The following is a 25399-nucleotide window of genomic DNA, read 5'->3' on the forward strand; positions in this document are numbered from 1 at the left end:
CGGCTAGGCCCTGCATGGCTTTGGGGCGGGCGGCGCAGCCCGGCAGCCCCGCGGGGAGTGCCGGCCGCGCTGGCCGGCCGTATCCCGCGGCCCGCCGGGGCTGCCCGGCACCCGCACACACGCCCGGCCGCCGCGGGCTCCAGGTGCCGCCGGGATCTCCAGGTGCCGCCGAGGGCTCCAGGTGCCACCGAGGGCTCCAGGTGCCACCGAGGGCTCCAGGTGCCGCGGGCACGGGGACGCCGCCTGCCCCGCGCCCTCCTTCGCCCGCCCGGTGGCGAGGGGCCGGGCGAGAGGCGGTGCGGCCCCGCCATTGGCGGCGGCCGCACGGCGATAGGCGCACGGCGCGGTCAGTGCCGGCCGGCCCCGCCCCGCCGCGGCTTTATAACGGGCATCCCCATGGCCGAGGCGGGGAACCTGCTGCCGCGGGACCGGCACCGCTGCACCGCCCGGGAGAGCCGCCTCTGGTGGCCGCAGAGCCGCACCGCCCCGAGGGACGATGATGCCGCGGGCCTGGCGCAGCGCGGGGGCTCGCCCGTTCCTGCTGGCGCTGCTGCTGGTGCATCTGCCGCCGGGTCGCAGCCACCGAGCCACGGGGCCCCGGGTAAGTGAGCTGCCGCCCCGGTGAAGCAGGTTGCAGCGCCCTGCCCCGGCCCGCCGCCCCCGCACCCTGTCAGCACCGCAGGTGGAGCCCGGCCGCCGGGCAGCGCCCCGGCCCCGCGCCCCCGGGGCGCAGACCCTCGCCAGGGCCTCCCCCGCTCGCTTTTTAAAAGCCGGGTATCGGCTGCATGCGAGAAGTTCATACACCGGTTATTAACTTGTTGGTATTTATTGCAGAAAAACACGGGAGGGAAGGTTGGCAGGCTGTGTTTTTATATTGCTCGACTCGCATTTAATATAGCCCCTGTTTCCAGCACATAGCTTTAGGACTTTTTTTATGTTCCCGAGCAGGGATTAAATGAGTCCTTCCAATAAAGCTAGATCCCTTCAGACCAGGTTTCTCCCTGTAGGAGTCTAGCTCTGTTTTTTTTTTTTTTTTTTAATCTGACAATGCTTGATTCTTACTGGGGCTGTTCATTTCACTTACCAAACTGCTCTGGGGGAGAACCCAACATTTTTCTAAATATGGTTCTCCCAGTGAGTGAGTGTTAGCACTGCAGCACCACTATGGAGTAGCGTGAGAGTTTTCAAAAGTTCATAAAGCTGCAAAACAGTAGCTGTTCTTCGGCCAATGCTGCTGCATAGCTCTGGGTAAGTGGAATAAACTTACCACTCTGCAGGCATGTTGGATGCATTGGCCATGTGCATTTTTGACCCAGCCATCTAAAATGCTTGAAGTGTAGTACCTAATTAACTTAGACCATAGTTAGGCAAGACTAGGAATCTTTGAAATCCCTACTTGGCCAAGGTATAACAACAAGGGACTTCAGTGAAATGTTCTTTTTTTTCTAATGGAAGTGTTGTTTGACCATGAAGGCTGTTAAATGCTTCTCAGAGCTATGGAAAGCATACTACTGGCTGCACTGATGTTGTGTTCAGCTGTGCTGTGTAGCCTCTTTTATGGCCAGATGTGTAACAGCAACTGTTAGTTCTGATCTCACTAGTTCTTAGTCAGAACTGGTGTGTGCCGTAAATTACTGAGACCTGCTTTAAAAGATCAGGAAACACAGGGGGTTTATGCATATATCTTTATTACCTGATATCAAGCATAAACCTCAAAATCAGAGTGATTTCAAATAGAGAGGAAATTTAAAGCTGATAAGTAGGAGTCTGGCTGGATGACTACGGTCTTCATCAGCACAAGTATCTAACTGCTTTAATGAAGCGCAATTGAAACAAAATAAAAAAATCCTGATGGTAGTGCGTGATTGTACAATGAGCCTGTATACCAAACAGTTTTCATATATACCATTTTTTGTACTGTACTTTACAAGGCAGTTTAATTGCTCCCTGTGCTGTGTTGTCTTGGAGTAGGAGCTACTTCAGGGGAGTGGGAAACCAAATACAAAGGACTACTGATTTACTTTTTGCTTGAAGTAAGTAAACTGATTTTGCTATTTCTTCCTTCATGACTGGGGAGAATATCAGCTGTGAACACTAACATCTGTAGTTCTTTTGGAAGGTATGCCTTAAAGGTTTAACTTCGTGTTTTAACTTATGAGCTCTTAAATGGAAAGCTGTATATTTCCCGGATGTCTTACTCATGAAATCTGTCTTTTGGCCCCTCAAAGTGTCATGTGAAGGTGAGGAGTTTGGTTTGTTTGCTTGTAATCAGGTTGATTGATATAAGCCCCTGACTTTCATCTCTTGCAGCGATTAGACACTGCCAATAAAGTTGTCATTAGTATAAATGTGGCATACTTTAGGTTCCAATAAAAACAAAAATACTTTATTATTAATTTCTTAAATAATGAGTACCAGGTTACACCAATATGTATTTCTTGTGTGGACTTGCGATCAAGAGTGTATTCCTGTCAGGAAGTCTCCCTGGCCAGGTGTCACTGTTGCAGTTCTGGGGATCTGATCTTGTAGGTGTTCAAGTGCTAAGTGTGATACCTACTCTTTTGCACTCTTTTCTGTATGGTAAGTGCTAGAACTACGATATTTGCAAGCTGAAATTCTTTTAAAGGTGAACAACAATTTTTAGTCCTACTCAGTGAATTCAAATGACCAGCAATAATGCTTGAATCAAGTTCTAGATCTTCCTCCTTGCATTTCTCTTGCTACTGTAATGTTCTAAGATAGGCAGCCTGTACTGTTACTAAATACATAAACAGAAGAGAATGGCTACTACTATTTGCAGAAAATGTTGAAAAACTAGAGGTATTGAAGAGAACATCTCTTGTGCCAATCAGGGATGAAACTTTCAGATTAAGTGAGTTCAGGATAATTACTTGAATACCAAGGTAAATTAAAAGTGCAGCTAGTACCTACAGGTCTGTTGAGGAACTTCTGGCTCTCAAAAGATGTATGAAGCTTGCTGTTTCTTGTTATAGTGAAACTATGAGCAGTGATGTGAATTCCTTAGGCTTGGTGTCAGTGACTTGTAGGAAACATCTGGCTCTTGCATGAATGCTGTTGCCCAATGACAGTTACTAACAACTGTCCTGAGTGAAGCCCCATAGGAAGTCTAATATGTCCTAGAAATAACTTGGCAGCCCAAGGCTGCTGTGTGACTTGTTTCCTCATTTGACAGACTCTAATAAAGCTTCTGCTGTGTTACACAATCAGCTGGTCCCTTCTACTTTTGTAGCTCAAAAGAGCATTGTGGGACTATACTTGAAAGATGTCTGTTTGAGGAATGCTACCTTCTGGAAAAAGATAATCTGGCTTTATTTTCTATTCATATTATCTTCCTGTGTGCCTCTTTCTCTCTGCTGGCGTGAGATCTGGGGTGTGGGACAAGCCAGGTCTTGCTGTTTCCCCTCTCCTTTAACCAAAGCGATAGATGGGGAGTTTGACCAGGCTGGCTCTTGCATCTCCTACTGTATGGTGCGTTTAAGCAGTATTCTTTCATAGCAGATTAAATAGATTGTGCCACGAAGCTTTGTTTTCCTCCCTCTGGACAATTTAGTGTGACCTTTGTTTTTTCTAGTTCAGGGAGAGATCTGTGTTGGCCCTCTGCTTTCTGAGTATAACTCCTGACCATTATGAACTTCCTGTACGGCGGAGAACTGTTGGTGGCAGTAATGACAAATACTAACAGAGAAATGGTGGATGCTTGCAGAAGGAGCACAATGTGACTGCAGCAGTCAAAAGATGTCCTACAAATGGGCTTGGATTTCTGGATGACTGGGGACCTGCACCCCTCTAGTGACTTCAGAGGACTAAAAGATGATAGGAGGGGACAGGGTAATCGCTATAATGTTCTTCCTATTTCATGCATGGAAATGTATCATATCCTCCCCTGGACAGCATGCTCCTTGGAGGAGGACCTTACAGCTCAGTGCTGTTAAAAAGGAAGGTAGTAAATAGCGAAATTGTGATGCTACCAACAGATTCCAGTGCATAAACTGGAGTGCCACAGAGCATTGGGAATTTCCTGCTGCAGTTGATTACTAGCTAGAACACCTAGCTAGTAATAGAAATAAAGAGTCTTGGTAAAAAGTGCTGAAAAGGCTCCTGCAGCATTGTTGTCCCCTCTGGGAGGAGGCAGCAGCATTGCAGCTTATGCAGGAGTGGCATAAGGAGTGTGTTCTGCTCTGCATTCACTGCAGCCCCACAGGAAGGGTTCCACAGAGCAGGTGTCTTTATGCATACCAAAATTAGGGACTCTGTGTTCTTTATGGTGGGAAGAAATTATGAAAGCATGTGTAACAAGAATATAAGGCAGAGGGCTTCATACACAGGAGGTCTAGAACAGAAGAATGAATGTTAGGATAGGTTTTCAATGACTGAATTTTGTTTATTGTTTGAGCTTAATCACCGTTCTGTATTGCAAAGGTCTAGGCTAGTAACTAGTGACTGAAGCACTTTAATGCTTTTAGATTTCTTTACCATTGGAAAGATTAATTTAATGAAGAAACAAGTACCCAAAGGCAAATCTTTAGAAAAGAGATAGGACATATTTGTTACTCTGTGGCAAACAGGTAGCTTGTTTTGGTTGGGTGAGGAGTGTTTTTTACCCAGGTGGAAACTCTAATTATATATGGAACTATGTTGCTTATTTCTCCTTCTCCTTGTTCCTTTTAGACCTTTAACGTTAGCTGAACTCGTTTATGTGTACTAAAGAAACTGCTCTGACTTGTGTTTTTTAAACAGTATGCAACTGTGTTGAAGAACAGGATTAATTCTTGTGTAGAGAAGTATTAAAACATTATGTTCCTATTGGAACAGAAGGCCCTGTTGTAAACAGAAAAATATTGTAGGATTTTACTTGCTTTTTGTAGTCTTAGAGTTGGTGTTTTAACTGCCTGAGCTTCAGAGTTAGCTACAAGAATATTCCCACTCATGTTAATAAGCTGTGCTGTTAATGAAAGATTTCTGGCCAGCAAAAGATTAGGTACAGAAAAAGAGGCTGCTCGTGTATTTTTGCTGGTGGTGGCAGCAAGCTCTGTAGCTGGTGGAACACCTACAATGATAACCTCTTGGACTAGTTTTCTAGTTTCTAGCTCTAGTGTGCTAAGGTAATCTTCACGGTGCAGAGCAGATGCTCTCTTGGCTTCTTTCATTTCCAGATGGCCTGAAGCAATTGGTAAGATGACTGTAAACTCATTTCAGTAGTGTAGTAGCTCTAAAATATTAATACTGCTATTTAAATATCTTAGATGTTCTTATCCTGCCATCTCAAACTAATTGCGACATTACTATGTCAAAAAAACCCCAAACAAACAAAACCCCATTTGTCTCTCACTTGGCTGGTGAATCCCAGTTCTTCTGGTGCTGGCACATCTGACAGTGCAGTTAAGTGTTACACAATAAGCTTTATGCTAACATTAAAAGCTAAACATGGAAGCAATACAGGTGGAACTAAAGCTGATCCCTGAAGGCTGCTGTGCTGACTGTCATACTTAAGCATCCTGTGTGACAGTGTGGTGGCTTCCTGTCAGAGTCCCCTGGCAGCTGCCACAATGTCTCTGGTACTGATGCACCATCCAGGGACTTTGTGGCACAGCAGACCTTGAGGTGAGCTTGGTATGCAGTGGGAGTAGTTTACTGCTTTGGTCTTCAAGTGATACTCTGGCAGAGTAGCAGCTGTTGTGGCTTGAACTATGAAGCTTTACAAGCTTAAGTACTGTCATTGCAGTGGTAGGATTCTAAGCTTCCTATGCTCATTTGTGAGAAGCTCTTGTTTGTGTAGTTCCTGCTCTAGTAGGGCAGGCTGCCATTGATGTGGGTGAATCTGTTCCATGCTGTAGCTTTCTGGATAAGGTGGGAGGTCAGTGTGAGATATCTGCTTATGCAGAGAAACTACCAGGATGTGATGGAAGTAGTATGTAACTGGCTGCCTCTTCTGACTGGCTCACATGAGCAGTCACAACTTGTGTTCAGCAGCTTATATGTGAACCATGTGAAGCTTTCTGTGTGTGATGATTTTACTTCATGTAGGTATGAGGAAGAAGTATTCTGGCATCAAAACTCTGACTAAGAATGCAACTCTGTGCTTTTTTTTTTTTTTTTTTTTTTTTTTTGCTGTTGAGGGGAGGAGGCATTGTAGCTTTAGGAGAGTAACAACAGGAAAGCATAGCTAGTCACACCAGGGTGTAAAGTTTTATTCGGGACAGTGAAAACCACCCACCATACAAAAGAGTTCTTTGTATATGGCCTCATACAGGCTATCAGCAGCTCTTCAGCCTGAGAGCAGCTTTCCCAGGATAAGGCCTTACTTTGAAACCAGCCTCATGCCTCATATCCTGGATGCTTTTTCTCTTTATTAAAGTAGGTTCCTGATGCAACTTAGGCTCCTGTGGGATGCTGCAGTAACAATATAGATAACGTTAGCAATATTCATGGGTTTTAGGAAAGAGTCATTTGCTTGTTTGGTGAGGAAAACATTGTTTCATATAGTGGGCCTGCCCTCTGACCAATGCTATTTCTTAAAAACTTGAGGTGACAAATATGCTTGTTATGGTTTTCTATAAGATCTGCTCCAAGGGAAGCCTGTGCTGTCTGAGTAGAAGGCCTTCATGTTGAAAGTGCAGTGCTACAGTGTTGCAGGTGATGATGAAGCAAACCAGCTTTGGTTGATGGAGGGATTCATTCTCTAGTCCGTGTTGTGCTTCCAGGGTACTCTGGAGACTGACTGGATGATTTCAAGTCATCAGCAGCAGCCTGGAATAACACCCTTGGTGGTCTTGCCTCCCTCCCTGGAGATATTCAAGAACCATGTGGATGCAATCCTGTGCCATGTACTCTAAGATGACCCTGCTTGAGCAGGGAGGTGGGACCAGATGAGCCACTGTGGTCTCTCCCAACCTGACCCACTCTGTCACTGTCAGATGTTTCTGTTCTGAGTGTCAGGTGTTTCTGTTCTGAGTCCTCAGAGCGGTGGCCTGGAAGGCCTCGTAGGCCTCCAGCTGCTTGGACTGTCAAACTCTTCACTGGTGGTCTCCCAGCTGTAGCCTGCTCAGAAGGATATGCCTACATGTTGGGTTTGTGCATTTTTGCCTCCCACTGGCTTGTGGCTGGGCCAGCTGCTTTTGAGGGCCTACTGACAGAGGTTTTCATTTGGAGTGGCACGTAGCTGTGCAGCAGGCAAGTGAGTGGTAGGTGTGAAATGAGAACAAACTTAAGTACTTCCCCCCAAGGTCTGCGCCTAGAGATAGGAAAATAACACCAGTTGCTATAGTAACAGAGGCTGCATCATTAAAGGTTGGCTCAGGGTTTTGGCAAGTGGAGTCTGGCAGCAAAGCCTAGACAAGCAACCCACCAGTGCTGCTGGCAGAGTCTTCATGCAGGTGGAGGAAGTCATACAGAAACTGGTGTGTGTAGGCAGATAACTTGCTCTGCCATGGGCACCTGGACTCCCTTCTTGGGCTGGTGCTGGAGTTCTGTTGCTTCTGGATGAAGTAAATGAATGAATGTGAGCAGAGCACTGTACCTGAGTAACTGCTGCAGAGGACCATACTGCTCACTGCTTGAGTATAGACCCAGAACATCTGCCAGGATTCTGTAAACTGGGTCACTTTGCCCCATACACTTGACGTGGCTAAGGGGAAGGAAGCAGTCTGTGTGCAACATTCCTTCTGTGCAAGGCATAGACTGTTGAGATTCTGTTCTATCAATCTGTTGAGATTGGCTCTGTAGGCTACGTGGCAGCCCTTGTCAGTCTGAAGTTAAATTTGATTCACTGCTATGAGAGCATTGGCCTAATAGAATTTTTCTCTGAGTCTCGTGACAAACTAAAATAATGCAATTTTACCCTATTCAGAGTGGAAGAAGCGCGCTCTTTCTGTGCCACTGAGATGTTGATTAAAGATGGGGTTGAGGGGCTGAAAAAAGTGAGGGCTTTCTCATGGGAGAGATTCTGATAGAAAGAATTATAGTAAGGAGAAGGGAAGGTGTGATGGGATAAGAAAGATGAGGAAGTAGGACAGACGAAATAACTTGTTTTTCTAAGGTTTTTCTTGGCCACTGGTCCAGTTAATGACAGTTGGAATCATATCCAGAGGGAAGTACTGATCCTCAAATAGGGAGGAGAGGTTCCAAACACTTAGTGGGCAGATTCTGTTTCAGAGTTTCTCTTGGACATCAGTCCTCTGTTACCATTGCTTGGGTCACAGACTAGAAGGAATGTGGAAAATGTTGTCCATCCCTGTTCTCTTCCCTGTTTCATGACTGAGAATTATCATTTGAATTGCACAGGGAAGCCATATTCTGCCTTTTGATGAGCAAAGTCCAATAACTTTTCTGCTATGTGTAGGCTTGTGATGCATGGTACACTGCTTGTTCTATAATTTCATGGAGTCCAGATTAGCAGCTTTTTCTTTGGTTATGTAGGGAACCCAAAATATAAGATCATGTGATCCTTAGTTGTAATGCTAATACTTTAGGGTTTGATGCTCCAACAAATTAAAACAATCCAATACAGCCTTAATGTGAAGGTAACTGTCTCATATTCTCTGGCTATTGTGGATTGCACAAGAAGCAGTGTGGCCACATATGGTATGGAGGGGGAGTGAGCCAGGAATCAAATAGATAAGGAAGCATCCTTAGGTGAAAACACCTGGTAGAGGTAGTGGTATCCTTTAATGTCCAGATGTACACTATCTCTAGATCTTGCTTCTGTGTATACCATATACATGCTAGTAAGAAACATTTAATATGGTAATCTTTTGTTGCAGCATAGACTACCTTGAGTAGCATGAAGATTAAAGAACCTACTCTAGCTAGTACATCAAACCACTTCCCTTCCCATTTCTTTGAAGCAGATTTATATGCATTCTACACATGGGCTTAAACAAATACATGGTGGAACTAGGTGCAAGTTAAGAACTAAAAAGCCAGAAGCTCTTGGGTATAATTTCTAAGTGGAGGATATTAAATGAGTTGGAGTTTGTGGATACTAGCCAGATAAAGGGGTTTCTGTCTGAGCCAAGAAGCTGCTTCTGATTTGGGTTTAGTTACCATACAGAATGGTGGTAACTGTTGTTGGCTTCTGCCTGGAGTTTTGCATTTGGCTTATTTCTTTGCCCTTAAAAGTAAGCAGACAAGTCTTGCAGAAGTAGATAAGCTGTGTGCAAAATTAGCTTTTAAAAATATGTATGCATCCAGAACACTAGAGTATTATCAACTCCAAACTTGTACGGAAATGTGAGCTTTAATGTGTGTGCATCTCAGGCTTAGTGGAAGAAAATTACTTTTAACATAGAAATCTGTGAGACTGGTATGTGTAAAATGAAGAGGGGTGTTAATGCAATAACTTTTTTGCTCCACAGTTCTGGAGATTAGCTTGACTTATTTCCCTTTCTGTGTCTTAACCTCAAAATATGTAAATCTAGAAGAACTTGATCCACCTTTTTAAATTAAAAACAAAACCAGCAGCCAAGGCTTTGGAGTCCTGTCAGGTAAGGGATTGGGTGTAAGTGCTTCCATATCTTCCTGCTGTTGTAGTAAACTGTAGCCAATTGGATTCTCAGTGCTTCAGCTGGTGGTGTTATTTGCCCTCAATTAACTGCTATGCATCTGAAATATTCCTGGAAATGAAGCTAGATGCAGAAATCTATCTGACTAGAGTTTTAACATAACTTCTGAAAGTGCTTGCCATGGGATAGGATTTCTTAAATGCACTGCACGTGCAGATGTCCGGGGGTTTAGTTTTTGACTGTAATAGAATGGTGCTTCTGGCTGCTGTACCTGAAGGCCTCAGGTTATTCTAGAGGTGCTATCATTCAGCTCTGTAGGTAAAAATCTGAAGTGATGGCCAAGGGACACTGCTTATCTGGACAGGTAATACCTCATGGTGGAATAAGGTATTTCAGTGGTGGCTGGTGGCTATGCTACCTGACATGTCTCATGCTTTCCATAAAGGGGGTGAACATTGAAGAATTTTGCAATGATTTTTTTATCAGAGTTGCTGCACTAGCATTCCCCTGACTTTGTTGGTGTCTATGGGCTGTCTTTCCTTCTTTATTATTGTATAGTTGCAGAGAGAATTTTTATGAGCAGGGATTGTACCCCTAAGTTCGAAAGTGAAAGCTGTCTTCTGTGGGCTTTATCTTGTTAGGTGCTCTGTAGAGCCAGGGATGTTCTGCTTCATAGAGTCAGGACGTTCTTTCAATGGCAGTAACTGCTCTTGGACTCCCTTTACTTTCCCAGTTTAAGCCTGAACTGTAGAAGGAGTAGTAGTTTGGGTTTCTACAGACTTTTACAAAATGGACATAACTTGCTGGTGGTAACATATTAATGATTGCTAAATCCATTGTCTAGAAGTAGAGGGAAGTATGTCAGCCCAAATTTTTGTTTTCTGTGCTCATCTTCAGGAGTTTCCAGGGAGCTGAGTGTACTCTTCACAGTGAACTAAGAAACTGCTTTATGCTCCAGCTTAGTGGTGCTTTTCTTTTTCTAAATTGAGGACTCATACATTGAGGTAGTCTAGTTGGATCTGAAGTAATCTGGATGTTACTAGTTGTAGCTGTTGAAGGTTTAAGTTTTCCAAGGCTGTCAGGTTTTGTTATCTCCTCAGTTCCCCTTAAGTAACAAATGTATTAGTAGAAAAAAATTGTGCTCTGCTGGATTTGACCACCTAAGCTACTATCCTTCTCAAAATGTGAAGTTGTTAAAATCTAACTGTTGGAGCTCTCTTGAACTTCCCATCTCACCTATTACTCATGTATACCCTGAAAAATCAGGATTAAATTTAAGGTGGCTGATAGAGCTTTAAATAACTGGACAAGGTAAACATTTGCCATTTTGTTACTAAAATAGGGTGTATCTTAAGGGTGAATAGGACAGGGAATGGAAAGCAATCGGTGTGAAATTTCAGCTTTTCTTGTCTTCCTCTTCAGTTGTCAGTGAGACTATATAAATTTCAGGATTTATATTGTGAACAATAGATACCAAAAGGAGCTCCAAACTAGCTGGGTTGTGAAGGGAAGTTGATCTTTTCTTTACCACGAAAGTGCTTCTTCACCTGAAGCACTTTGGCAGCAGTATTGGCGCTGAAACTTAGCTGTTGCTCATTAGCATACTGCAGTGTATGTTTTGCAGATTTCTAATCTGGATTTGAACGCACCCATAGGATGAAGCATCCTAACTCATTTGCACTGTTTTGTAAAATCTCTTGGTGTGTAAACAGGTATGATGTGTAGCTGTTAGCTTTTATCCTAGGAGGATGAAGCTATCCTGGTATGTATGTATGTGGTTCTTGCATGAAAGTAATTAAAAAAAAAGGTCAGTCCCAACTTCCAAATCGAGTTTTGCCTGTGTAATTAATTAAGAAAAACACAGTGTATCTTCTAGAACACTAGGAGCTTTTTGGTGCTGAAACTGGAACTGAGTGGGAGGAAAAAAATTTACCACACTTGAATAAATTTAAACATTCCTAAAACACGTCCCTCAACATTTCTGGATTTCACCCAATTGTATGACAAGTACATTTTGAGCCCAAAGATTTGAGAATCAGATCCAGCTTGAATAGCTGATGTCATAAGCAAACTGAGTTTTTAGGTTTCCTGTTGGAACTCTAAGAATTTACCGAAAAGTCCTCAAGTTTTGCTTCTAGTTCTGTTGGCAAACAAAACCAAAAATGTTTCCACAGTTGCTTCACGTAATCGAGGGACTTTTTCCCCGGCTCCTGCTGGAGTCCCAGAATTGGGGAGAGTTCAGTAGTAGAACCTCATGCAATATGAAGACAAAGGTTTGATTAAAAAAGAATCTAACAACAGTGTGTTCTTGAGTAAATGACAGTCCCAAATAAAAAGTTTAACTTCAACTCTAGGCAAGTTTTTCTCTGTAGCAAAGAATAGTGAGCTACAGAGGCATAGCTCTTTCCCCCCCTGTGTTTAAAAAAGGTAGGTATTTTACCATAGAAACTATTCTTGCTGTTATACTTCAAACCTTCTCCTGTATCCCATGCAACTCTTAGCTCTTTATTGCATTTGTTAAGGAAATTTCCACATGTGACCTTAAGTGGAAAGCTTCTACTATAACTACTTCCAAGTTAGCCTGCCCATTAATAGTGTTGCCTATAGAATAGCTTCTGACTAGCTTTTCCTTTGTCTAGACTCCTGTCAAATCTGCTTCATTCCCTCTAAAATATATACTCCCTGGGTGTGCCTCTGTTCAGGACAACGGGAGTGGGAGAACAATTCTGAACTTGGTAGTTTTTGCTGAACTGTGCCTGAAGCCTTCCTCCTGGTATAGGTGTGTCCAATTTCAGGAATTCATGATTTTCTTTGGAATCACTGGGGCAAGTAAATCAAGTTAAACTACACATATATTCCACTTGACATGTTTTACTTCAGTTTTTTTCAGCATTGATAAACTCACTTACAAAGGTATAACCAACCTTTCAGGGCAATGATTAAGTGTTGCATGTCAGAGCAAAAGCTAAAAATGACTTTCACTTCTTTCTTTGTCTTTACCTTTCATGAAACTGTGGGGAATATAAGCACTTGTATTGAGGAAGTGCCAGAAGGCTGATTATAGACGTGATGAGGTCACCTCAGATTAAGAGGACAAAATAGGGTGTTATCTTTGGCTTGTCTCTGGTTAGTATTTATTAGAAAGCAAACCTAGGGGTTACCACAAACAGCCTAGGCCAAGCATGTCAGTTCTTCACTGTACAGTAGACTGATGTTCACACATATCCATGCATTTCCTAAGGCAACCAATTAGGATCAAATGAGAAGAGATAATCTTGTTAAATCTCATGCCAGTGTTCAGATGGGTAGAATTGTACTTATCTAAAATTGCTTTAGTGGGACTTGCTAGTGGCTTTTTTTTCACTAGCAGATGTTAATTTAAAAATACAAGACTCTCTTGGCATCTGTTTTATTGTGAGGTGATTGACACCAGTGCTAGGCATTGTTTACACAAAACATCTGAATGTAGTCACAACTGTATTCAAGATACTAAGTGAAGACAGCATTTATAAATGCTGACACTGATGAAGCTTGTTTAGTTGATGACCTATACTAAATTGCAATCAGGATTTAATGGATTTGAATAGAGGAAACCTCTTAAAATAGGAAAGGGACAGAGTCTGAGGAAGCATTTCTTAGGCAAAGTGCAAGGGGTACTTTCTCTTACTTTCTCCAGCTCTGACCCTGTTTTTTCTGATGAAGCAGCTGCTGCAGTATCCACTCTTTAACTGAAACTCTTATTAAGCTGCTGCCCTGGCTTCTTGTTCATCTTGAATACTTGGCTTAGAGCTTCACATCCCTGAAGTGAAGAAAAAAAGCACCATGAAGTTTCCCCTTACTTTAGGGAGTGACGTGCCTCTATCTTAAATATTCATTAGGGAGGAAGCTGATGGTACCCAGTGACATCTTGTTCTCATCTGGGGATTATTAGAATGTACAGCTGTCTCTTGGGAAATAGTTCTAGATGTATTATAGGGCAACATCTATGTTATATCTAGTGCTGTATGCAGAGTCTGCTCAGCTTGAACAGTTTTAGTTGGATTTACTGCTTTCAGACAGTGAGCTTGATTTTGTCGCAGGCTTCCTTTCAAATGTGATTCCTGTTTGGGGAAGTTTTTGTGGAAATTGAGTAAGATTATCAAATCATCCCACTTTAAAGGTCAAATGGCACTGATTCAACAACTGCTACAAGATACTATAGAGACAATTGTGAAGGGCTGAATGAATATCTGGCAAGTGTCTGTCTCAGTTGAAGCTTGTAATCCACTTTGGTTATTGCAATATAAGCTCTTGCGCTAGAAAAGGTCAACTGTTCTGGAAAGATGGGAGAGCTCAAAATCTCTGAGTTGGTGTCAGACAGTGACAAAATTAAACAGAACTGTAATTAATCACTTGCATTCACTTAATTCCCTGTTCCTTCCCTTGGTTGATTTATTTACTGGTTTATTCATGTATGTCAGGGAAAGCTGGCTTTCTAGATTTCAGAATATCCCTGTATTTCTTAAGCCTCACTGATGCTACAGTACCTCTCATGATGAGCAAGCACCAAGTTATCCACAGGACCAAACAGCATGGATTGTTCTTGACTGGAGTATGAGGATTGTGCCTAGAATGTGCAAACTGGAATTGTTTCTGCTTTTGTCCTTGCTTGTGTGGTTGGTTGACCTTGCCCAGCTGTCAGACCCTCCTCACTTCTTTTGATCCAGCGATTTCAATCTTCCAGAAAAAAGCTGCTCCATCATGGCCTCTCCATGGGGTGCAGCTTCCTTCAGAAAATGCTGACCTGCTCTGCTGTGGCGTCCTTTCTTGGGGCTGCAGGGCAAAATCTGCTTTTCCATGTTTTTTCTGTGGGCTGCAGAGGAATCTCTACTTTGGTATCAAAGACTCCTTTACTGATCTTGATTGTGCTGTGGCTTCTCACTTCCTGGCCTGCTCCCCATGCTGTGTGACATTTTGCCGATTAAGTTTGCTCTCAGAGGCACTGTCAGCCTGGCTCATGGGCTGCTCTTTGGCCCGTGGTGGGTGTGGTATGGAACCAGCTGTGTCCAGCACAGGGCACCCCCTGTCTTCTCAGGGAGATCACCTCTGCAGCTGCTACCAAAACTTTGCCATGTAAACCCAATACAGATGGTCAGACAAGGCTCTGCACTGTGAGTCAGCATTGCTGCTTCTGCAATGCTGCCTTGGATAGCAAAGCTCCCAGCAGAGTTAGCAATGGTTTTGCTTCTGAAAGTACTACCCACATGGAGTTCACATGTCAGTCAAGCTGATTATGCCTTGAAGTCACCTGCTTCAGTCCTTGTCAAGGCACTGTGGATGTCTAGGAGAGGCTTCATGTGGGTTTGCTGTGAAAGGTGACAGTGCACCTAAGCAATATCAGAGAAGATGTTGTCTAGCCTAAGTTTTAGTCTGAGTTTTTTATTTTTAGGATGTACCCTCAAATTGACTGAGTACTTTTCAAGTTCTGTTCCCATATGTGTGTAGATTTCAGGTTGATTGTGTTACTTTGTTTGTTCCATATGAATGCCTTTACCTCCAGAGCCCTGCAGTTCTGTACAATTTGCAAACAGCTGCTTTGCAGGCATGTGTGTGACTTATGAGGGGTGACTTTCATAGTAAGGAAGGGCAAAGCCTGATCACCTGGAAGTTCTTTGGGGTTCTATTTTCTACACACTATAGATATTTCAGATCATGGCATATACATACAGGTTATCTGGCAGTGAGTTGAGTGCTAAATCCTACATGAATTCAAGTACCTACATGCTTTTAATTTCTGGCTCCATGAAGAGCCTCTGAAAATTTTGATATGGCAGGGCTGTCACATCCAAAGGTAGGGACTGGCTTGGCATCTTTCCCATTTAGAAGGGAAAAAGACCACACAGTTAATGGTAAGTGCTATAACTGGTCCTGGTACTGAATAATTCTGAAAAAGGACTTCCAAATATTGTATCTTCTGACAAACATTGACCTGGGAAACTTATAGAAGCTAGTAATTTTGGTCACCAACAATCTCCAAACAGGATAGGAATAAATGTTTTTAAGTTTCCAGAATCTGACAACTTCTAGCATTTTAATTGGAGGGTTTAAGCCTTTACCAAATAGTTTCTCAAAGCCCCATGAAGACTAAACCACTGTAGTAATTCACAAACACCAACCTTACACTTTAAAGCACTAATGAATCTCCATTACTTTACTCACATTATGTGAGTCCTTTTGGCAGGATATAGTGGAAAGTACAAACTTTAAGTAAAATGTAGTAATTAAAAAAAAAAAATTATCCTAGATATCAGAGTACCACTGTTTGTGTTAAGAATGTTAGCATTTGAGTGCAACAGGCAACAAGTTTAGTTGGGTACTCTTGAGCTGTTTCCAGGCTGGTTTTCTGCTCATGAACCATCATTTATGCTGCATCCATTCTGTGGTCTGTGTTTCCAAGCTCATGTCCAGGCATGTTTTCTGATCCCTGGCTATGTATTGAATATGTTGCTTTGGCCTGCTGTGAGTTACAGCCAGACAACAGCTGTGGCTGGACTGACCAATTCTGTCTTCCGATTGTGAGGCTGGAGTTAGATTTAGTCACTTGCTTTGGTGGTCAAGTCTGGATAAGAACAGCTACTGAAAGTGGTCTAGGCAGCTCTAGCCTCCTGGTTGAAGTGCTGACATATTGTGGAACTGGAGCAGCTTTTAGAGTGTAGAGCTCTCATTATGATACTGCAGTTGCTGACAGCCAGCCTGTGCTGGCTCTAGGGATGGACCACGTTGAAAATGGGCTCTTTGTTTCTACTGGCTTAGCACCTCTACTTACCAGGCAGTTTAAAACACTTGGAAGTGCTTCAGATGTTCCTTCTGTGCCACATATGAGTGAATTAAGTAAAGTTAACCTTTGAAATGGCTTCTAAAAGCACAGTAATTAAAAATTCCATGGCTGCTTGCAGCAGTTATCTTTGGGAGACTGGACTCTCATCTTAGTGACAGTAGGTGCATTTCTCCTGTTTCAGAAACCCAGCTTTGTCATTGTTCTCAAAGAGTCATTTATTAACTCCTCCCGCCATCCATATGCTTGTACATCACTGATTAGAGATGTTGGTTCGGTGATAGTACCTGGTATTTGGCTCTAAGCAAGAGGCAGTGGTGTGACTTAGGAACAGTTAAATGCATCAGCTGAAGTCTGGAAGTGCTAGTTCCAAATTTAATGGTGTCCTATTATATAACTCCTGGGGAAAAAGGATTTACAGCTCTGATGTTCTGCTTCAAGTTAAAGATAAAGCATTGCTTTCCTTTCCTGTACTCTTAGAGGCTATACTGCTATAGTTATGCTTCTTACCCTCTGTTCAGAGTAATGAGTTCCAACTTTTTTTTTTCATTGTTTGTAATACAAAGTTCTTCATGCTGGCTCCTTGGAGAAAGAAGAACTTGTGTGCACTCCCATGAGTTGACAGCTAAGGAAAGGAACAAATGTTAATATCTTCTAAGATCACAGTAGACCCCTAGTCTGCCTAGATTTGTGTTAAAAGTTGCACTGTTTTGTTATGATGTTCCAGTCAAGTGTTACATGCATGAGAAGTAACTTTACTTCCAACAAAGTGTGAGACAAACCATTTCTTTAGCCTTTTGGAGTAGGCTAAGGCTCTACGTGGAACTTGTTGAATAGAGAGGATTTATCCTCCCCTTCCCCATGAATAGGGTCTATGTCTCAAAGCAAGAACACATTTCTTTGCTAATGCGCAGTGTTGAAGACCAGTTCAATGTGAGACTAGTTAAGGGTGTCTTGGCTGACTTTGGTTGAAGACTCTACTTTCATCACAGGCACACTTTGCTGGTGTCCTGTGTTGGCAAAACTTCCTATCTGTGCTGCACCTAGTGTAGGTCTGATTGAACACAGGGCTATTTAAAAGAGTTTATCTTCTAGAAGAAAACTATCCATCTCTCCAGCAGAGATCTGGGGTGACTCATATGTCCTAACCTTGGCATTATAATTAGTTTTATCCTGCCACTTGTTTGGAAGTTTTCCCTGCAAACCTAGTATAGTGGTTTTTGGATAGATCCAGATTGTTTACATGTGCTTTCGATGCCCACCTTTGCCAGCAGCTGTACAAGACATGTCTGTGGTCTGATAAGGGGATTGTCTGGACTTCATAAAGCTGGTTATGACCTGGAGGTGCTTTGAACTGGCATACCTGGTCATGTTGTACTTCCACTTAATGAACTGCACAGTGGGATTGTATCACACTGATTATGACACCACTGTGTGCTGCCCTGGGCAAACTGGTTTCAAATTGAATGTGAATCAGCACTTGGGGGGATGATGTGGCTCCTCAGAACATGGAAGAGTTGTCCACAGTGCACTAGGAACTGAATTTTCAAGAGTTGTTGGTGGATGGCTTTGGCCCCATATGTACCCTGAAAAGTCTTTGTCTGAGTAGGGAAAGGAAACCAAGCCCTCAGGTGTGATGAACTAGATCTAGCCTAGCTAGGGCATGCTGTTAATTTAGGCTATTAACATCTACATTCTCTCTGCTATTGAGTTCTATGGCCAACCTGTGCAAAGCTTTTGACAGCTGCTTTTTATTTTCCATTGTCAAGTATTTAAGTACTTCTGTGAATAGAATATTGAGATGATTCTGGTGAGTGCAGGAGGACCTCTCTGTTCATCTGTTGCTTGTTAAATTTGAAGGCAGGATTGTCAGTTGCCTTCAGTTCTTCTTGTTTAGGTTTGCAGCATGGGAAAGTGGAAATGTGTCGTGGGTGTCTGTAAACACAATATGTTAAAATATCGTCTGCAAGTGTGAACAAGGCCCTTGATGGAAATGAGAGAAGTAGATCTGGAATTTGTAGCAAAGTTGAATTTGGCCCAGAAGAAAACAAGAGATTGTTGCTGTCTGCATATGAGGCACACAATGCTCAGAAATCCTTTCTGCTGTCCAAATTACCAAGGGACTTGAAATGCGATGGCAAAAACTTCACCAATGTACACAATGGTGTGTCAGGGTGGGAATATGTGGACTGATGTGACTTCTGGCTTGATTGGGTGAATTGGCTGATGTAAGCTAAAGGCTGAAATCTTGCATGGACGCAGTTACGATAGTCATAGGATGTTTTTCATGTGGTTCTCTGCATGAGCATCCAGTGGTGATCCAGATGTGATCACTGTGGAAAAGGAACTTCATGTAGAGGGAGCTGATAGGGAAGTCTGAGTTCCCTATGAAGCAGAGGGCCAGGTGTGTCCCTCGCCCAGAATCCTGCCCTCTCGTGGCCCTGGCTGGGCTGGGAATGGCTGCCTTGTGACCCAGAGCACCAGCCTTGGGCGTGCTGCTGGGCAGGAGGAGGGAACTGGAGGGGCGTGCTGAGCACACAGCTGTGTTCTGGCATGTGAGAGAGATGTGAGGAGGAAAAACGGAAATCATCCAGGAAATGCTTCCCAAGTTGAATTATGAAATATTATGGGATGCCATCCAGAAGCAAGATCTGGGGGTACTCACACCTTTTTAGTCTGAGAATAAACCCCTTCTGAGAGAACCCCACTGTGGAAGAGTGGCAGCATTCCTTTCTCGAAGAGCCTGGAGGTTTGAGCAAAGAATCAGATACTTTGATGGTAAAATGGAAAGCTAGCCAAGACAGAATTTCAGAATCACACAGTGCAGAACTGCATCAGCAGTGTGGTAAAACCTGTTTTACTTTAAACCATGTAGATAAAATGCACATCACTTTATTTACAGTACCATGGAGGACTGTGCAGACTTGGGAACTTGGAGCAGTTGGAGGTCTGTATGTGCAAGTTAGCTACAGGTGTACTCTCCTACCCTTTCGGTTAATCTCCTAAAGGAACTGCTTAGCTTTGAATGCTGTTGCCTGTGTGCTCTCTAACACTTTCTTGTTCTTTTGAAGAACAAAACTTAGGATGTTCAGTGTTTGTGTGGCTATAGAAGGTTAAAAGGTGTTTGGTTGCATAATTGGCTGTCTGTACTTGCTTACTACCAAGAAGGAAAGCTGGTATGTGCCTTGACTTTCCAAGATCAAAACTGCTTGCGAGACTGCCTTTAAATCTAATCTTTACATTTTCTGTGGCTTCTAATAATGATGTATTAGTTCACCTTTCATTCAGCATGCTGTTGGTGAAAGTTAATTAGATGCTTTAATTCCAGTTGAATAGTCTGCCTGACCAATAAAATAATGAATTGACCATTTGTGCCATTTAGAGGTGTAGGCATTGGTGTGCAGCATACTGATAAGGTACCTCAGTGATGGCCTTCTTGTTTGTATGTTTAGTTATAAAGTGCTTTGAACTGGAAATTGAGCAATTACCTCTGAAAGTAACTAAAAAAGGCTAGTGGAAGATGTAGCTGGATGATAGTACTGAATGAACAAAGATTGGGTTATGCATCTGGCTTTTGAAAATGGTCTCAAGTCCCATCTGAGCGTGCTTTTGGATTGGAGGATCGCTGTTCTGGTAGTTTGCTCAGGTTGTTTTAAGCTGGACAACTCCTGAGTAGCTTCAACATGGTAAAAACTGAGCCTAAAATGCAGTAAGACTTGTATTTTCTCTTTAGACTGTGTTCTTTGAAGTGGTGCTCCCCCAGTGTGTTAAGGCTTTGTACAAGGAATCGAAGGATTTAAATTCACTAGGCTTAGGATCTTTACTCTTCAACAAAGTAAATCATAGGCTTTGTAAGGACTTTGTTTTTAAGGGTACCTTGTCCTATCCTAATACAGCGGGTGTATAATTGCCAAAACACACACCTGATGCTTATTTTTTCTGTTCAGTGATTTGTTTACTTCAGAATGCAGTTGTTGAACAAACTCATTGTGGTGTCTGTTTTTCTTACCAAGCCTACTGCAGCTTTGCATTTCCTAGTTGCAAAGTACCTAAACATAACTTGCTGTGCTGTACTTCTGCACCCATGGGGCTGGACGACTGAGCAGTTAAAGTGCATGCTGACTGCTTCATCAGTCTCTACAAGGTGGGCTTGTCCAAATGAGAAATAGGTGAAGATAGAAACTAGGTAGACTTCTGCTCAAGTCTAGTAACTGAATTTAGCAGGTGAGAAAATCATTTAAGGCTCTCAATCACTCTTTCAGCAGATCTTTGCTCCAGTAACTAAGTGTTAAGTCTGAGCTGTTCAGCTTCTGGTTTTATTATGGCTACTGCACTTGATTATGATTGTGTGGCTGCATTTATCCAGCCAGCCCTGTGTGATACTGAGCTTGGCGGACATTGCTGTGCTGGATGGGGAAGAGCGATACTGAGGTGGCAAAACAGTTCCTGAAGCAGGCATGCAACTTCTGTAGCCACTTTGAGCAGTTGGCTTGGCTTCATCTGCCAAAGCCTGTAACTGCTGGTCTCCCACAAAGGTACATGCCGGATGTGATGGATGTGATATTTTTAACTCCGGGCTTGTCAGCAGCTGAGTGGATTTCTTTGTGAAAGGGAATGATGTCAACAGTACTCCTACTTGATCTTCTCTTCCTGCATTAGTATACTAAGCTGGATTGTCAAAAGCGTGCATATTGTGCTACAAATTTGTAGAGTGGGAACAATCCAAAGGAATTGCCCTGAAAATTTTCAGGAAGAAACTATGCAAGTTGTAAGCCATCTTGAGAATTAAATGCCACATCAGACTGGGTACTTTCTCTGTTCTTGTCTGCCACTTTTAGATTGAGAATTTGAAGGAGGTATTTGCCTTTTTGAATGTGCTTCCCCATAGCCTGTTTTGGGGTGCCTTACTCTATTTCTGTTACTAGTTAAGTGGATAACAGTTTATTTTTTCTTTTGCAGAGGAGCTACCATGTGTTTCTTAGGGCTAAGAGGAAGTGCCATCACTGGAAGCAAAACCAAACTCCTCCTTCACTGCCTCTCCCAGTGCTTTCTATCCCACAGGTTAGTTAGGTGATAGCAAAGGACAGTGCCTGAATCTTCTGTTGGGCTAACCTCAAAGGGTACTCCTTTGACATCCTAAATGGTACTTGGCTCTGCTGTAGTTGTGTTGGTGCCCTGTTTACATTAGTTTGCCCCAAAGGTGGGAAAGAGAAGGCAGGAGTGTCAAGTATCTTCAACTTGCTAGAGGATGTGATTAGTTAAGAGGATTTTCAAGTCTTTCAAACAATGAGTAAACATGTCAAATGTGATGGAAAGCTCCAGAGTCTTATGTGGATGCTCTAAGTCTCTCTGTCAAACCTGGAGCATCAGGATAGTGTTAAATTTGTAGTTTTTCAGCAGTCTCCTTTGATGGGGAAGTACCAACTGTTGTCAGAAAGCCAAGCAGGCTGTTGCAGTTCAGTAAAGGAACAACTTGCCTCTCTGCTAATGAGGGCTAGTATTTTGGCAAGATACTAATGAAATTATAAGTTAGTTTTATAACAAAAACTGGCATGTTACTCTTGCATGGAATTTGAGACTTGGGTCCATGCAGTTTAATTCTTGTATTTGGATTATTACATGTGTAACCTCTTTAAAAAGTCCAAACAAGTCAAGTAGCTCCACAATAAGCATGCCACTTAGCCACTCAACTGGACTGACTCTAGCTTTGGTACCTTTGGTTCCTTTTTGCATATTTCTACCTAACCTTTTCTTGACACATAAAAAATTGAGGACAGTGCGTAGTGGTAATCTGTCTTGTCCACAGTGACACACTCATGCAGGAGTATAAGAGAACAGTGATGGGTTTTTGGTTAACCCTCCCTCTTGAAAGGTGTTGGCTGTACTGGTTAAGTTAGAGCAATAGCACTGCTTCATTCCCTGCTGTCCTGTGTTAGCCTCTTATTTCCTATGTTAGACACTCAGGCTGAATCATCAAGTGCTTCCCTATAGGTCAAACACTGCATATAAATGAAGCCACAGCTGTAATTTCTCAGAGGTAGGAGAAAAGAGCTCTGAGATGTAAGGAGTTAACTGCATGCTACGCCTGACCACAGTGCTGCATTATCTACTCTTTTCTTGGATGTGCTTTTGGTTGGTAACTATGAACATGACTGGAGGCTGAGGGAGAATATCTTACACCAGGCATTAAATGCCTGAAGAATGATGGGAGATTTTGCTCTGTTTTATCTTTTCTACTAGCTTGTTTTGTGAATTTGAGTGAGTTACCATCTCTAAAGCTTTTCACCTAGAGTGGGATAATGCCTGACTTACAGATATGTGTCAGAACTGTTTTCCTAGTAAATGTGCTGTAGTCCACAGATAAAAGAAGTCTTAGAAGTGCAAAACCTCTGAAGCTGCACAGCATTCATATAATATATCCCCATTAAACAGCTATTTGGCAGTGTCTAATGCAATTTCCAGTTAATGAGGGATGTTTTAAATTAGTTTTTTTACCAGTCTTCTTTATTTTATAAGAGGCAGCCAAGTATGTATCCTGTTGCGTTTGATGGGATCCTAGTGATTCCTGCTCCTAAGTAGGACCTCAAATTATTCTTGTTCAAGTGATGCACAGCACCTAAGAGAATTCCTGCCTGAAAGCTCATACAAGAGCAAAAAATGTTTAGGATGTTTTTGTGTCTCTGTTGGCTTGGGAACTGCAGAGTTGGAGCTCCTTGCTGTTGTAGGCTTGGCTACAAGTTGTTGCCATGTATTATCACTATGTAAAACACTTCTCAAGATAGTAAAAAGTTACAGGATTTCTCTGGTGTTTCTGATTTTTCAACAGTTGAATTTCATTAAGAATAGATAACTTACTTTTCTCAGGCAACACTTCTTCACTCTTCTTGGGAAGAACTTATGCTTAGCAAGCTGAAGAGGTCAGTGGACTTGTGAATTCCAATTCCATGTGGTTAGGACACAGATACTCTTCCAGCACTTTAACCCAGTGCAGACAGTTTAGGTGGTGGGAGGAATTCTAGAGGTTAGTGAATGGTTCTGCTCATGATGACTGTAAAAATAAGTTCTCTGACAAGCAAGCTGTTGAAAAAAATCCTGAACTGATTACTTTCTTGTTGCTGTGTGCCTTTTTTAAAAACTTAAGGAATTGTCCCATGCAACTACCTACTGTCTTCTGACTACTAGTTTAATTCTTTAATATCTGACTCTACAAAAATGAAAGTAACTTCTGCATTTGGAGAAATATCCTTTGCATACATGGACATTGGTAATAGATATTTCTATCTATGAATGGGTAATATATATTTCTATACATGGCATGAAGGTAATAGAAATACCTAGCTGAGTAGTCAGAATATCTGTGATTAAGGTTATTGTTGGAGCTTATCAAGTGCTTATTAGGTACCTCAAAACAGACCTTAAGTGATATTTCTGCAGTGGAAGTGTGGAATATATTTGTGGGGGACAGTTTGCTGTGGCTCTAACATCCTGTATTCCAGTTAGTGAAACTATGCTGTGTGAATGCAAAAAGCAGTGTGTTCAGGGTTGTGGGGCTGCTGCTTTTGATGGGCTGGTGCAGGTCAAACAGGGGGAAGAATAGCTGATTTTTGGTGCTCATGGGAAGAAGAATGATTGGTGTAAGCCTGAAAGGGGCTTACAGAAAAGTCAGAAAAGACTATTATGCTGGGGAAATGATTTTAAGTAGAAAATGGAATGAGATGCTCAGGGACAAGGTGATAAGTCTTAAGTCAACAAGCTAGCTAGAGTGAACCTGCCAGGCAGGTTCCTAATTATAGATTGCCTGAATTAATCCATTATGACACAAGTCCATTTGGGTAGCCATTGCTATGGATGTTAACTCCCTGTTTTGAGGAATCCTGGCTAAGTACTGAGAAGAAGGTGAGCAGTTCCAGTATCTACTTCTGAATCTATCACATGGCACCGCTATGAGGAGTAGTGCTACTCCGAACCAGTAACAATCTCTTTCTGCCTGAACTATTTAATACTAGTGGGAAGAATTTTATTTGAAAATAAAGTTTGTCAAGGGCTGCCTCTGCTGCTCAAGATGGCTTATGCTTGTAGAAAAAAGATGAGGAAAGAATAGGATGAGGTTGTCTTTCCTATGTACTTAACACGTGCCTAATGAATTTAACCAATAATTCAGGTTAATTGCTACCCAAATTATGTTAATTGTAAAATTTTGCAAAGGCCAGGTGATTTATGCATCTTCCTATAAGAGCAATCTCCTGGTTTTGAGCTAAAAAGGAGTCATTTGGCTCTTTTTCCTTGCAGAGCACTGTTTTGGTGAAAGTACCCTTTTTTCCTCTTTGAGTTGACACAAATTCTGGACAAGAGCTCTTTTCTGTATAAAAATACTGAAATAAGAGCTGATGCCATTTCACAGAATTGTCAGGTCCTTGAACTTTCCTAGGAAAACAACAGTAATCATCTTCTAAGAAAAATCTCATCTCTAAGTTCACATTAAACTGAATTTCTGAGGATGCTGTTTTCGTTCCTTGGTTTGATCTCTACCCAGTTCAAACTAAGCCTCTTTTTATTAGTACTTAGTCACCTGAAGCATTACACACCTTCAGAGCATGCCAGTTCAGAGAACTGACTTGAAGAAAAATGTCTGGGGCAAGTGTTATTTTCACAAGGTGACCTGTGATTTGGGGAGACCACTCCAGCTTTGCTTTGTGCTCTTTAGCAATTCATTCAGTAACAGGCTTTTAAGGATTCATACTTACATCCTGTAAAAGCTTCTTTCTATGCTCAAGGATATATGCAGGTCCTGCTTCAGGCTTTCTCATAAAGTTAACTCACAGAAATAATCCATTTGTTGAGTGCAAAGCCAGGGTTTATCTAATTTAGAGGGCTTTAGGTGATTCCATTTTAAGAAGAATTCTCAGATGTAGATACCGCTGTGATGCAGTCCTCACACTTTGTAATGGAATCTGCTTCTGGGTATGAGCATGGAGAATGGTGAAAAAAGCAAGGGATATAAATCTGTATTATAGCCAAAACCTGCTGTCAATCTATTTGCGTGCAAACTTCAGACTTTCCTCCC

At 42.4% G+C, this 25399-nt stretch overlaps 1 protein-coding gene across 1 annotated transcript in view; it reads left to right on the forward strand.

Annotated features, from left to right (window-relative positions):
- Positions 1–496: 496 nt before the first annotated feature.
- Positions 497–25399, forward strand: part of SMOC1 (SPARC related modular calcium binding 1) — a gene marked incomplete at its 5' end in the record, with an annotated part of 125875 nt that continues 100972 nt past the window's right edge. Inside the window, one exon of the mRNA XM_084207560.1 lies at positions 497–601. Coding sequence (XP_084063686.1) covers positions 497–601 — 105 coding nt within the window. The remainder of the gene's footprint in view (positions 602–25399) is intronic.

The sequence above is a fragment of the Fringilla coelebs genome (assembly GCF_963513975.1).
Source record: "Fringilla coelebs genome assembly, chromosome: 6".
Classification (NCBI taxonomy): domain Eukaryota; kingdom Metazoa; phylum Chordata; class Aves; order Passeriformes; family Fringillidae; genus Fringilla; species Fringilla coelebs.